Here is a 14,922-nt window from a genome sequence, read left to right on the forward strand (position 1 = left end):
GAACGACCTGTGAAGGATCAACTTACTGATCATGGTTATATCAAGTAGACATAATATATCTACAGTGAAGGGAGTTCAACTATGGGCTTTAGTGCAGTGACCCATTAGTTGACGAATGGGGGTTAATTCGGTGTAATGAGTTTAGCCAATGAATCTTGGATCGTTGGAGCCCATGATCTGTAGATCCACGAGGTCCCTCTACTAGCTCATAAATGGATTAGCTTTAGAGAAGCATGATAAGTTAATTTGAAACGTTCAAATTAGAATTAAACAGAATAGGAGAATTAATATTTTAAATACATGAAGGTCGATTTGTGTAAAATTAATTAATTTAATATTTGATATTAAATTAATTAGAATCAATTGAATTATTTAAATAATTATTTATTAGTTTTATTAGAAAATTAACTTTACAAAATTAATAATATTTTAAAATTTTAAAATCAAATTGACTTTTGAAATCATTTGGTAAAAAAAATTGAAAATTTTGAAAAACAACACAAAATGGAAATTTGGTTTTTTCCATTAAATCTTCAACTAGCTCACACCAAACCCACTTACTTTGCCTTCAATAACTCCAAGCATGAGCTGCATCTCATGCGGCCATCTTCTTTGCATGAAAAACTTGTAATAAATAAAGAAGATTGAAGTGGAATTGGGGAGCAACTAAAGAGTTTTTACAGAAAAATTCAAGCTGAAGAATTTGTTCTTCAAGTGGGTTGTAGCAATGAGCTCTTCTCCAAGTTCCTTTCATTCAAACTGATTTTGAGTCCCACAATTCATTCTAAAGCTCCAAGAGGATAGTGGGGAAGATCTTGAGGTGGTTCGCAGCAATTTCGGAGAAGATTATAGTTGAGAATCAAGATCTCAAAGAGTTCTACAAAGGTATGGCTTCCAACCCTCTTGTGATTGATGAGCATGCTTTAGTTACTAGCAAAATTAATAAATTAGAGTGCTTATTGATCCTTGTTGCTTCCGCTGCATACTGATATACTTTTTGAATGGCCGCCTCAGGTTAATCATACCCTTGAAGTAGGGGAGTAGACCCTTATACATGCATATATGAAAATTCTCTTTTTTTTTTTTTTTTTCACTAGGCGTCAGTGATATCAATTGACTACATCTCAAAACATGCATTACTAAATTGAACCGTGGAAAAACTAATATCTATCACCAAGGCCTATCGGAGTGACAACAAACTTAAGGTCTCATAATTTAATTCTAAGTAAGCATACAGGGTCAAGATAGATATGCAAACTGCTTGGAGATGTAAAAAAAAAAAAAAAAAATCATGAAAATTGTGAATCCTTTCATCCAACCTATTCTAATGCAAAAGTGATTCATACGGTGCGTCATAGACTAGTCATTGCAAGAAACAAAACAACAAGACAAACTACAATCAAGCAAACATTATCCGAGAACAGCGCTCAAGGACCTCAAATAATTCAAACAATGAAAAATCGCCTTCAAACACCCCACCCCCAACTTTTAAAACACACATTGTCCCCAATGTGATTAAAATAAAGCACGAGGGATCCGAATACTTCCCTGAATAATGGAGTGAAGGAAGGATGTTGGACACTTGAATCAACTCCTTTCCACCAAAAAAAAAAAAAAACTAGCAAAACAAGAATGATAAAAAATCTGGCTACCTCCAGGAAGCGCAAATATTTATGGTTGGTTGCTCGATCGTGATGGCTTGTTTTCATATGTAGATCGGTGAATCCAATCGGTAGGCGATGTCAAAGCAATCCAAAGACTTGCCATCGTGGAAGACCTTCAGCCTGTGCCCATTTACTTTTAAAACTTTTCTTGTCTCAAGATTAACAATGTCTACTGCACCATAAGGATAAATGTGACAAACACCAAATGGGCCGAGTCAGTTGGATCGGAGTTTACCAGGCATAAACTTCAACTGAGAGTTGTATAGAAGTACCTTTTCCCTACTTGAAATTCCTTGGGCGCAATCATTTTGTTATGAAAATCTTTCGCCCATTTCTTATAAATCAGAGAATTGTTAAAACATTCTAGCCTGAGCTCTTCCAACTCCTGAAGCTGTAAAAGTCTGGCCTCCTCAGCTGCCTCTAAATCCCAGTTGCACTTCTTCATTACCCAATATGCCTTATGCTGGATTTCAACTGGAAGATGGCAAGCTTTTTCATAGACCATCCTGTAAGGAGACATCCCAATAGAAGTCTTGAAGGTCGTCCTATAAACCCACAAAGTGTCGTCAAGTCAAAGGCTCTATTCCTTCCTTCCTCGGTTGACCACCTTTTCCAAAATAGCCTTCACTTCCCTGTTGGACACATCTGTCTGCCCATTAATCTGAGGGTGGTATGGGGTGGCAATACAATGTCGTACACCGTACTTCTTCAACAAGGAAGCAATGACTCGATTGCAAAAATGTGATCCTTGTTCACTGATGATTGGCTTAGGGAAGCCAAACCTACACAGAATGTTAGTTTTCAAGAAACCTGCAACCACCTTAGAATCATCAGTAATAGTTGCCTTTGCTTCCACCCATTTGGAAACATAGTCCATAGCCAATAAAATGTATTTGAACCCATAAGAAGAAGGAAAAGGTCCCATAAAGTCAATCCCTCATACATCAAATATCTTACAGAAAAGAATAGAGACTTGTGGCATTTCGTTACTATGGGACAAACCTCCTGACTTTTGACCGTTTGCAAGTCTTACAAACAAAGTATGCATCCCTAAATAAAGTGTGCCAATATAAACCTGAATCTAAAATTTTTTTAGCAGTTCTCTTGCGACTGAAGTGTCCACCACATGCATGCTTATGACAGAATTCTAAAACAAAAAAGAACTCGTCATTAGGAACATACCTCCTAACTACCTGATTAGCACAAAATTTCCAAAGAATAGGGTCCTCCCAGACATAATACTTCGACTTACTTATTATTTTGTCTTGTTTATGCCTATTCATTCCATAAGGGAACTCACTAGTGGTCAAGTAATTCACAATGTCCGCATACCAGGGAGTCATAAAAATACCGTTTGCCTGCATTAGTGCGTGGTTAGGGAAGTCTCCATCAGAATTGAGGCAATCTCCATCAGTTGCAATCTTGCTCAGGTGATCAGCGACAACATTCTCACATCTCTTCCTATCCTAAAGTTTCAGGATAAACTACTGAATGAGAAGAACCCACCTCAACAATCTAGGCTTGGACTTCTTCTTGGACATCAGATAGCGCAGAGCTACATGATCAGAAAAAACAACTACTTCAGATCCAATGATATAAGAGCGAAATTTCTCAAGAGCAAAAATAATAGCTAAAAGTCCTTTTATGTCGTGGTTTAGTTGCATTGAGGGTTTAGGGTCTTCGAAGCATAGTAGATCACGTGATGTTTCTTATCAATCTTCTGCCTCAAAATCGCTCCTACAGCATAGTTGCTCATGCCGCATATGATCTCGAAGGGAAGATCCCAACGAGGAGCCTGAATGACCGGAGTATATGACAGAGCATTTTTCAGCACATCAAAACTTTTCGTGCAATCATCGTTAAAATCAAAGGCCACATTTTTTAAAGAAGAGAGGTCATCGACTGAGCAATCTTACTAAAGTCTCTGATAAACCTATGATAGAAACATGCATGACTAAGAAGCGAATGAACCTCCTTCACATTTGTGGGGTAAGGGAGCTTAGCAATAACACCAATCTTGGCAAGATCTACCTCTATGCCATGCTCAGACACAATATGCCCTAATACAATGCTATGTGAGGCCATGAAATGACACTTTTCAAAATTCAGTACTAGGTTAGACTCAATGCATCTCTCTAGCACCCTGGATAAATTAAACAAGCAATTAGCAAATGAGTCTCCATGCATAGTAAAGCCATCCATAAATACCTCCATGCACTTCTCAATAAATTTAGAAAATATGCTCATCATGCATCGTTGAAAGGTACCAGGAGCATTACATAGTCCAAATTGCATTCTTCTGAAAGTGAAGGTGCCATAGGGACATGTAAAGGTCATCTTCTGTTGGTCCTTCTGGTTAATCGGGATCTGATAGAAACCCAAAAAACCATCAAGGGAACAAAAGAAAGGCTTACCGACTAACCTTTCAAGCATCTAGTCAATAAAAGGAATGAGGAAGTGATCCTTTTTAGTTACAACATTTAATTTTCTAGAATCAATACACATCCTCCACCCATTCTGAATGCTAATAGGAATTAGACTACCTTCATCATTTTTCACCACAGTAATACCCATTTTCTTAGGCACTACATGAATGGGACTAACCCATTCACTATCAGAAATGGGATAGATAATACCTGCATCTAAGAGTTTGAAGACCTCTTTTATCACAACTTCTTTCAGGACAGAATTCAAACGCTGTTGAGGCTATCGATAAGGCTTAGCTCCATTCCAAAGAAATTTTATGCATGCACACAGCAGGGCGAATACCTTTTATGTGGAAGCTCCTTCAACTCCACCTTAGGTGCCTGCAAAACAGAAGGAAGCACCTTGTCAGAAGATTCATCATCAGAATAAGAGGGCATACCTACTGGCTCTGTCGTAAACAAGGTGGCAAGCTTTCTAAAGGAAATCAAATCTCCTGAGTCATCCTCATCGTCGTTAGACGTCCCATATAACCTCCTACTTAAGAGAGTCAAACACATCAATTTGGCACAAAGACTATACCTGTTCTATGGCGGAAGATTTCATAGCATTAAAAATATTAAACTTAACCAACTCACAATCGAACTAAACGGACAAAGCACCCTTATCCACATCAATCTTAGTCTTGGCCGTCTTCATGAAAGGCCAACCAAGCAAGATTGATGCAGATGAGATAGATGTGGGCTCTTCCATCTTAGGAACATAAAAGTCAGTAGGGAAAAGCAATTCAACAACCTGAACTAGGACGTCCTCAATGACTTCTAAAGGGTGAATAAAAGACCTATCAGCTAATTGAATTACAACTCCAGTTTCAGTCAGGTATTTTAATTTCAATTCTTAATAAATTGAATAAGGCATAACATTTATAGATGCACCCAGATCTAGCATGGTTCTATCAGTTTTCTTTTTACCTATAATACAAGGGAGAGAAAACATACCTAGATCTTTTTGTTTTTCAGGCATTTTTTTCTAAAGGATCGCAGACACAGATTGACTTACCACCATTCGCTCCTTTTCTTTTGCTTGTCTCTTCCTCATGCAAAGCTCTTTAAGGAATTTGGCGTATTTAGGAATCTGCTTGACTGCATCGAGGAGAGGAATATTGATCTCTACCCTTCTGAACATCTCCATAAGTTCTTTGTCCTTGTCTACCATCAGTCCTTTTGGCCTTACAAGCTTGGAAGGAAAAGGCGCTTTAGGCACATAAGCATCTAAAGGAGGATAAGGGTGAGAAGATACTTCCTGTGTCTTTTCTAGTGGTATGACTGTAGAATTTGAAGAAGTGGTTTCTAGGTTTTCCAATTCTGGCTCCTTTGTTGACTCAGCTGGTGGCTCCAACTCCCTGCCACTCCTCAGCGTAATTGCACTTACATTTTCTTTGGGATTCGATTCTGGCTGAGATGGAAGTTTGCCAGACTATCTCTCCAATTTACTCATCAAAGTGGCTACCTAAGAGACTTGAGTCCCCAAAGCTTCAATGGCATTTTTTGTATCCTGCTGAAATTTAAAAGAGTTGTCAGCAAGACTTTTAACAATAGCTTCCAAGGACATACCTAGATCAGACAGAGCTCCATGACTAGGCTGAGCCTGCTCGTTCTATCCTCCTCATTTGAAGTTTGGGTGATCCCTCCACCCAGGATTGTAAGTTTAACTGAATGGGCCCCACCTTCTATCCTGCCCATTGAAATTATGGCCCCCAACTGCATTCACCTTAGGTATTGCTCCATATAGAGCACTTAGGCAAATGTCAGTTGTATGGCCAGCTCCATGACACATCTGGCAAACAGTAGCAGGCTGTTCAATTTCCACCTTCGCCAGCTGCTTTACAACAGAAACTGGGTCAGATATTTCTTTCTTAAGTTCATTTACCTCGTTGGTGGACTTAACATCGACTGCAACTCTAGTTCCAAATTGTTGAGAATTTGATGCCATAGTAGCTATCAGGTTCATTGCCTCAGAGGGGTTTTATTGACTAAGGCTCTTTCTACAGTTGCATCTATGCTGCTTTTTTCGATCTCCATCAATCCCTCATAAAAGTACTGGATCAACAACTGGTCTAAGATTTGATGGTGGGGAAACTTGGCACAGGTCTTTTTGAATTGTTCCCAATACCCGTGAAGGATCTCCCTATCGAATTGCATAACGTTGTATATCTTCTTTCTGATTCTAGCAACTTGAGATGCTAGGAAGAACTTTTCCAAGAACTGCCTCTGCAACTCTTCCCAGGATGTGATGTTCCCAGGCGGAAGAATGTAGAGCCACTACATCGCATCTCCCTTCAACGAAAAGAGGAATGCTCTCATGTTTATCTGCTTTTGGGTCACCCCATTTGGTCTCATCTCATTGCACATCACATAGAATTCTTTCAAGTGTTTGTACGGGACCTCACCCTGTAGACCAGAAAATGCAGGAAGTAAGTGAATTAAGCCAGATTTAAGCTCGAAGTTACTTGTCGTTTCAGGATAGGCAATGCACATTGGCTACTGAGTGAAGTCTGGTGTTACGAGTTCCTTGAGAGTATTTTCTCGTTCAGTTACTGGTAAATTCTCAAGAACGCTCTCTTCTTCGGATGTGTCTTTAAAACGAATATCTCTATCAAGCGTAGCTTGTTGTCTCTTTTCTCTTTTGATTCTCTGCTCCTCCCTGGAAATTTCTGCAAAATATTTTATGGCCTTTGGGAGTGTGGGTCATGCACCAAAAGAGAAAATCGATTAGCAAGGAAAACACTACAATTCTAAAAAATTAAGAAATTCAATGGCTCCCCGAAAACGACGCCAATTTGGTAGGTCGCTAGACTCATCGTCGTCCATGAACCTGTGCTACATAAATAATATTTATATGCACCGAACTATCTACTTATACTAACTAGTAGTACAAACGGCAAGTCCAGCGTCGAACCACGGATAAACGATTTGGATTCATAAAAAATTGGTACTTGTAGAAAGTAACCAGGGGGGGTTGTGAAAATTGTGAATAAAAATTTCAAGAAAATGAAAAGTGCACAATGTGAAAGAATGCAAAAATTCATCAATTGGGTAATTCTAGTTTAATTCATTCATTTTCAATTCTATCACAGACTATTCAAAAGATGCGTGAGAAATTCGAAGTGCAACTTAGCCTACTCGATTAGAATCCTAATCGGTAGTCCATAAAATCAAGTTAATTAAAGGAAAAGCAAGAATCCTCAACTAATCAATCAATCAACAGGCATTAAGATTCAAGGCAAAGCTAAGCCAAATAAATTATTTCCATCGTCTAACCAATTAATTGAGCGAGAAATATCTAAGTTAGAAAGTAAATGCTTGCTAAATAGAATCCTAATTTAACACAATAAACTTACTTAACCCTTGCTTCTAGGTGACGACTATTTAACGATTACAAATTAGGGTCAATCAAAGAAATCAATTATACGTGCATAGCTAATTTTTCAGATTATCCCATACAAGATAATTGAAGAATAAGCACAAGATAAATTCTCATAAATTCATAAAATTACATAACAAAGTCTCAAGAATCAAATTGGAACGAAATTAAACTACAAAACCCAAGCTAAGTTCTTATCCATTAGCCACAAAACATCTTCAAAATCGATACAATGTTCAAAGGGGAAGAAATTATTACAAAATTCTAGTGAAAAGGAATGCTAAAACTGAGCTGGAATAAAGTGGTGGCATCCAAAATCGGATGTAAATCGTGATGTAATCGACTGAGCCCCTAACGATCCTTTTATAGGTTTGCCGCAATGTCACAACGCTAGGGAGAGCGTTGCAACACTATAGTGCAATTGTGCTGAGCATCAGGCAAGCGTCACAGTGCTGCCTTGACACTTGGTTGCACGCGCGCTGAGCTAACCATTTGTCAAACTACGTAGCGTCGTAACACTTTGGAAGAGCGTTGCAACACAGCCTATTCTGTCCAAGAACGTTGAAGTGTAGCATTGAGCGGGAGGTGCGATAGTGGCATTGTGACATCTCCAGAGCATTGCAACACTTCGAGCAGCATTGCAACGTTGCACTGCATGTAACGACCCGACCCCTTAGGACTTAAGTTAGGCTGTTACTAAATACATGCATGCATGGAACTTAAAACGACACTCTGTTATGGTGAAATAAATGCTAATTAAATAAGCTAAGTTTAAAAGACTTTCATTAAATTCAAAAATTAAAAACAACAGTAGAGTACCCATAAATCATAAATGATAATAAATAAGTCTGAAAACGATTCTTAATAGTAAGTTTTAAACATCAAAACTGAAAGTTAAGAAAAACATGAAAAGGAATCTAAATCTCATGAGCGGATGCATAAAACTAGTCCCAATGGCTCGATCACGAATTCCGCTTGTCCATCGCCGGTGCATCTCTACCTTTACCTAAAACAACAACATGAGAAATAATGAGTATAAAATACTTCGTAAGTAACTCCACTACTAGGGTCAGGTTAGGTATTTATGTCCTCTAGATGCCTACCTCTGGTGGAACATATAAATTGTCCTAGTTCTCATGGGACACATACATACATGAAAAACTGAGTTCTATCCTACTGTAGCTAAATATGCCCATTACCTCTGGTGAATCTCGAAGGAGACACAATAACTGATGAATCCTAAAGGAAACACAAACCGGTGAATCCCAAAGAAAACACAATAACTGGTGAATTTCGAAGGAAATACAAACTGGTGAATCCTAAAGGAGACACAATAACTGGTGAATCCCGAAGGAAACACAAACCGGTGAATCCCGAAGGAAACACAATAACTGGTGAATCCTGAAGGAAATACAAACTGGTGAATCCTGAAGGAGACACGATAACTGGTGAATCCCGAAGGAAACACAAACTGATGAATCCCGAAGGAAACACAAACTGGTGAGTCCCAAAGGAAACACAAACTGGTGAATCTCGAAGGAGACAAAATAACTGGCGAATCCCGAAGGAAACACAAACTGGTGAATCCCGAAGGAAACACAATAATTGGTGAATCTCGAAGGAAACACAAACTTAGTGGGCATTCTAACTAATCAGTAAAATCACTATCATAGGCTTGACACCATAATTATCATAATATGGTTCTATGACATACATATATGCCTCAACATCATGGCTCTACAACACAAACACATGCGTTAATATCCACATATCACATACAACCTTATGAAATCAAATATCATCTCATGCTAGCATTCAAGTATCTATATGTACAAATACATCTTTCAGATCCTCAAGCAAGAATATACATCGGTTATAATAAACTATCAGTTCATCATGTTGTCATTCTACCATAACGTTCATCCATCATGCTAGTATACATCCAGTGTCTGGCCCGTGGGCAGTTCCAGTAGTAAGATTACTTACCTCAAAGTCAAATTCAGATATTAATCCAAGCTAATGATCTCCAACCAAATAAGTCCTGAATTGAGTCCCCTAACACAGACATAATACTAAATTTTAGTCTTTGGAACCAGGACCCAAACATACAAATTTAATCAAACGGTCACCAAATAACTTACCCGAACGAAACTTGATCAACAGACACTCGCAGGATTTCGACTCCAAAATCTCCTCTTAGCAGATTTTAAAATTCAATGGATGATGACTTAGAACCTTCAAAATACTTAAAATTAAACCATTCTTTTAGTCCAATAATCAATAGCTGGCCGACAACCAACAACAAGGATCACTATGCTTACCAAACTACTTGTCGAACGAACTCGAATCCGCTGGACAGTACGTTGCTCACTCTAAAGTACTCCAATCTTGGATCTAAATTCCAAATATAATTGGCATCAACCAAAAAGAAAACCAAAATTTAATGGACAACCGAGAACCTTCTAAACTCAAACGCTCTTACCCAGAACTTACCGATCTTTACCAATTTTCTGCAAAACGAAAAATGGTCTCTAGCTTGATGGTCAATGCCTCAAAACTTCCAAATCTTTTTTATATAATGAGAGGTTACTAATTTAACCCAAAATCAAATGAGTGAATTTCACCTCCCAAATTATAAGGAAAAAAATAAATCTTACATGAGGTTTTTCTCAAGATTTCGACAAAGATCAGGCAGTGGCGACTGATGGCACGTCGGCTCATGGCTACCATAGATAGGCAGTGGGTGTTGCTGTCGAACGACATAAATTGTTTAGGTTAGCGGCTGACAGTGAAGGTCTTGCATGAGGAGGGTTTGTGAGAGTGAGAGAGAAGGGGAATTTCTAGTTTTATAGATTTTATTCAGCAGCGATTACGAATAAACTAGAGCTTTAAACAATGATTCAACCGTTCAAAATGAACTTCTATATGTCTTGAACATATTTACCAAATTTGAGCACGATCCAATGGTTCAAACTCTGGCAATCGACAATTTTGTGGAAGCTATCGTTGAAAAACCGAATTGCTTTCTCCCAGTTTTTGGCCTCTTTTCACTCTCGTTTAATTTTGAAAAAAAAAATCTCTATTCTTTTATTTTTTTCTAATTTTGAAAAGATAAATAAAATATTTTATCACAATATCTCTAAAATGTCCAAAGATTCTATTAAATTTATAAATTAATTAACTTTTCAAATTATCTTAATTTAGGCTTCAAAAACCAAAATTAAAGGCATAAAATCCATCAATTTGATACAAATTAAATCCTTCCAAATATTTAAATCAATTCAAAACCACATGAAATTAATTATCTCTTTTAAATTTTTTTTAAAGTTACCCTAAAATCCAAAATCAAAGGGAAGCAAAATCCAATATTTTCAAGATAATCAGTTCGAATATCTAATCAATTAAATTCAATTTAACCAATAAAAGTTTTTCAATTATTTCAATTTAATCCCAATTTTCTACATGAAAGTGAAATTTAAACTCAATAATTTTAGATAATTAACTTAAATTTTCTTGAAATTGGGAATGTTACACTGCATTTGAGAATTCTGTCTTCTAGCGTCGAGCTAGCGCTGGACTTAAGCATATGAAGAGTGTTGCGACGCTTGGCAGGGCAGAATTCTTCATTCCTTCTTCATTTGTTCAATTTGTCTCCTAACTTCATCATTTTAATGCCTTTTTTTTCGAACACTTAATTCGACTGCTTGTACACTCGAGTCCTACAAAATAATCAATTTAACCAAATTAAGTAGCTAAACAACCCCGATGTTAAGTAGAAGAAGATAACATATTTTCAATGTTATCAAGAGGTTGAGGAAATGAGAAGGATCCCCTATGCATCGGCTGTTGGCAGTCTGATGTATGTGATGTTATATATTACACCTGACATCTGCTATGCGGTGTGGATAGTCAGTAGATATCAGCCTAATCCAGGACATGATTGCTTAACCACCATTAAGTATATCCTCATGTATCTACGAAGAACGAGGGACTACATACTCATGTATGGTTCAAAGGATCTAATCCTTACAGGATAGACAAACTCTGATTTACTAATAAGGTTTCTAGGAAATCCACATCAGGATCAGTGTTCACTCTTAATGGGGAAGCAGTATTATGAAGGAGCACGAAGCAAGAGTGCATATGTAGCGGCTTATGAAGCTGCTAAGGTGTTGGGGTTGATGCCCTAAATCTCGTAGGGTCCTATAGTTTGTAACATTATTGAATAAACTCAATGTGTATTTAATAAAGTAACTTAAACATGTATGTAGAGACATACGGGTGGATCATGTTTAAGTGATAACCTAAATGGTCTGTAGTAGATGGATAAGGTTGGGTACCTTATCCTTGTGACATTAAGAGTATGGCCCGCTTTGTAAGTGTTACAATTTTTGTAAAGTGCTACAAATGATCTGATCCTGATTATTCATGTATAGACATGCGAGCGAGGATATTTTACACAAAGGAGTTTGTATAAGATCGGACCATGAAATATTTAGTTTGATCATATAACGTCGTTCATAATAAAGACTTACATTTCACCAGGATGACCATAGGTAACATGACCTAAATCTTGAGTGAGCTGTGAACTTCTGTTTATGAGAGCGGTCCTTTGATTTGTATGGGTGAGAGTGGCCAGATCGCCGATTCAACAAGCCTTGGGGTTTGTCTGATTGGGGAACTGGGAACACAGCTACACAAGATGGAATTCACTCTTTTCCCAAAGCAAGGGTAAGTAGATAAATTGCTCCCTTAAAGGTTGATTCCGAATCAACAATGTGGCGCCACACTCTCTCCTAGCCCAAGAGGGGTTTAGTCATAGCTGAACTATGATCTATTGTTCATTAGAGGGATCAGTGGTACTTAAGGAGTTAGATGTAACTATAGGGGCAAAACGGTAATTTGACCCAGCTATACTTACGAGCAATTTGTGAAGGATCATCATACTGTTGATTAGTTATATCCAATAGACACAGAAATATATCTGTAGTACGAAGAGTGTAGATTTCGATCTTTAGTGGAGTACCCCACAGTTAACGAATGGTGAATAATGTAACGTTGGAGCTTTAAGCTACAGGTCCATGAGGTCCTCTTGGTAGCTCAATAGGATTAATTGAGAATCAGTTTTTGAAATTTGAATTGTTCAAATTAATAGAGGGGTTTAATTATATATGATATAATTAAGCTGTTTCAATTATATGTGATATAATTATTATAATGTATTTGATACATTATAGCTTAATGAGAGGAAATAAATATTTGAATGAGATTCAAATATAGTTTCTATGAATTGGATTCATAGTTGTTAAATTTAATAAATGTGATTTATATTAAATGCCACATAAAAGAGAAAAGAAACTATAGTCTATATTGTATGTGATACAGTATTAAAACTATAGGTTATGTGTTATATTTGATATAACATATAATTTAATATATATAATATGATAATTTAGTTATCATTTTTGTATTTATATTAATTATTATTTTAATAATAAGGGAGAGAGTTATAACTCTTTTCCCCTTCTTTTCTCTCCACCCACGTAAATGGTGGTGGTTATATTTGGCAAGTAGAAAATAAATTTTTCTTCTTCTTATTGCTAAGGTTGTTGATTTTTTCAGTGGAAAAAATACAACAGAAGAGTTCTATGTGTTTGAATTTTTTGAGAAAGTTCTCAATCTTTCCTTCTGGCCATTAAGTTTCCCCTCAAATCCAAAATAGCCAAAGCCCACCACACTTGGTTTCTCACCTTTTGAATACCGTGGAAACATTCGTGGTAGTGTTCATTCTTGTTTGAGGTTATTCTTGAAGAAAGTCTTCAAGGAGTTCGTGAATTGTTCGAGAGAAATCGTGAAGAAAGATCTTCAAAGGTGAGGTTTCTAAAACCTTTTCATTGTAATACTGTAATTAAATGTATATCTTGTTTCTTTTTTATTGTAAAATTTATATTCAATGAAAAATGGAATTTGGTCGATCCGCTTCCGCTCAAGTTTCTCTTCCCTAAAGAGTTCCTTCATAAGGAAGTTGTTTGGCTCATGAAGTTTCTGACTTATATAGAAGTTATTCTAGACATGTCAAAGCCTATCACACTTTATTGTGATAATAGTGGTGTTGTAGCTAATCTCAGAGAGCCTTGGAGCCACAAGCATAGGAAGCATATAGAGTGGAAGTATCATCTCATTCGAGAGATTGTGCATCGAGGAGATGTGATTGTCATGCAAATAGCTTCGAAGCACAACGTTGCTGATCCATTTACAAAGGTCCTCACGACCAAGGTGTTTAAGGGTCACCTGCAGAGTATGGGTCTATGGGATAGGCCACGTTTAAACTAGGGCAGGTGGGGGATATGTACTGGGCGGTTTATGCCCTAGATTATTGTTTGTGTAGTTTGTATTTAGTATGACTTTTACATTGTACGCACCACTAGCTTTTGGTTAAGTGGGAGATTATTGGGATTGATGCCCTAAATCTCATAGAGTTCCGTAGTTTGTAATTGTAATGTATAAATATTTTATTTATGTAATAAAATATGTGATGTTTTATTTCAAAATTAGTTTCACTAACCACATAGCAATAAACTAAAATCCAAGGTTATCTTTGTAGCTTAAACATGTATGTAGAGACATACCGGTGGATCATATTTAAGTGATAACCTAAAGGTCTGTAGTAGATGGATAAGGCTAGATACCTTATTCTAGTGACACTACGAGTATGACCCACTTTGTAGATGTCATAATTATTGTAAAGTGCTACAAATGATCTGATCCTGATCATTCATATGAACCCATGTGAATGGGGATATTCTATACAAAAGAGTTTGTATAAGATCAGACCATGAAATGTTTAGGCTCATTATATAACGCCGTTCATAATAGAGACTTACATTTCACCAGGATGACCATAGGTAATATGACCTAAATCCTGAGTGAGTTGTGAACTCCTACCTATGAAGGCGGTCCTTTGTTTTGTATAGGTGAGAGTGGCCATATCGTCGACTCAACAAGCCTACCATTTTGGGGATTCGTCTGATTGAAGAGCTGGAAATACAACTACACAAGAAGGAATTCACTCCTTCCCCTGGCGCCACACCCTCTCTTGGCTTAAGAGGGGTTTGGTCATAGTTGGACTATGATTTATTATTCATTAGAGGTTGTGGTACTTAAGGAGTTAGATGTAACTACAGGGGAAAGCGATATTTTTGGCCTAACTGTACTTATGAGCATTTTGTGAATGGTCATCGTACTGTTGATTGGTTATATCCAATGGACACATAAATATATCTGTAGTGTGAAGAGTGTAGTTATCGTTATTTATTGGAGTGCCCGACAGTTAACGAATGGTGATTATTTTAATTAAAGAATTTTAATTAATTATTCACATACTATTAGAGCTTCAAACTACAGGTCCATG

At 37.1% G+C, this 14,922-nt stretch overlaps 1 protein-coding gene across 1 annotated transcript; it reads right to left on the reverse strand.

Annotated features, from left to right (window-relative positions):
* Window positions 1-1,705: 1,705 nt before the first annotated feature.
* LOC120076206 lies at window positions 1,706-2,184 on the reverse strand. The gene is made up of 2 exons (XM_039029972.1): window positions 1,937-2,184; window positions 1,706-1,784 (listed from the first exon to the last, which is right to left on the reverse strand). Exons 1-2 carry the CDS (start codon window positions 2,182-2,184, stop codon window positions 1,706-1,708), a joined length of 327 nt encoding a protein of 108 aa, XP_038885900.1.
* Window positions 2,185-14,922: the final 12,738 nt, after the last annotated feature.

The sequence above is a fragment of the Benincasa hispida genome, chromosome 4, assembly GCF_009727055.1.
Source record: "Benincasa hispida cultivar B227 chromosome 4, ASM972705v1, whole genome shotgun sequence".
Lineage (NCBI taxonomy): Eukaryota > Viridiplantae > Streptophyta > Magnoliopsida > Cucurbitales > Cucurbitaceae > Benincasa > Benincasa hispida.

Excerpts from the sequence above, each read along its gene's own strand:
- LOC120076206 (XM_039029972.1), bottom strand. The coding sequence starts at position 2,184 with ATGTCTCCTTACAGGATGGTCTATGAAAAAGCTTGCCATCTTCCAGTT. Across the intron at positions 1,785-1,936 it reads GAATTTCAAGTAGGGAAAAG|GCTGAAGGTCTTCCACGATG; the intron begins GTACTTCTATAC and ends AAATGGGCACAG.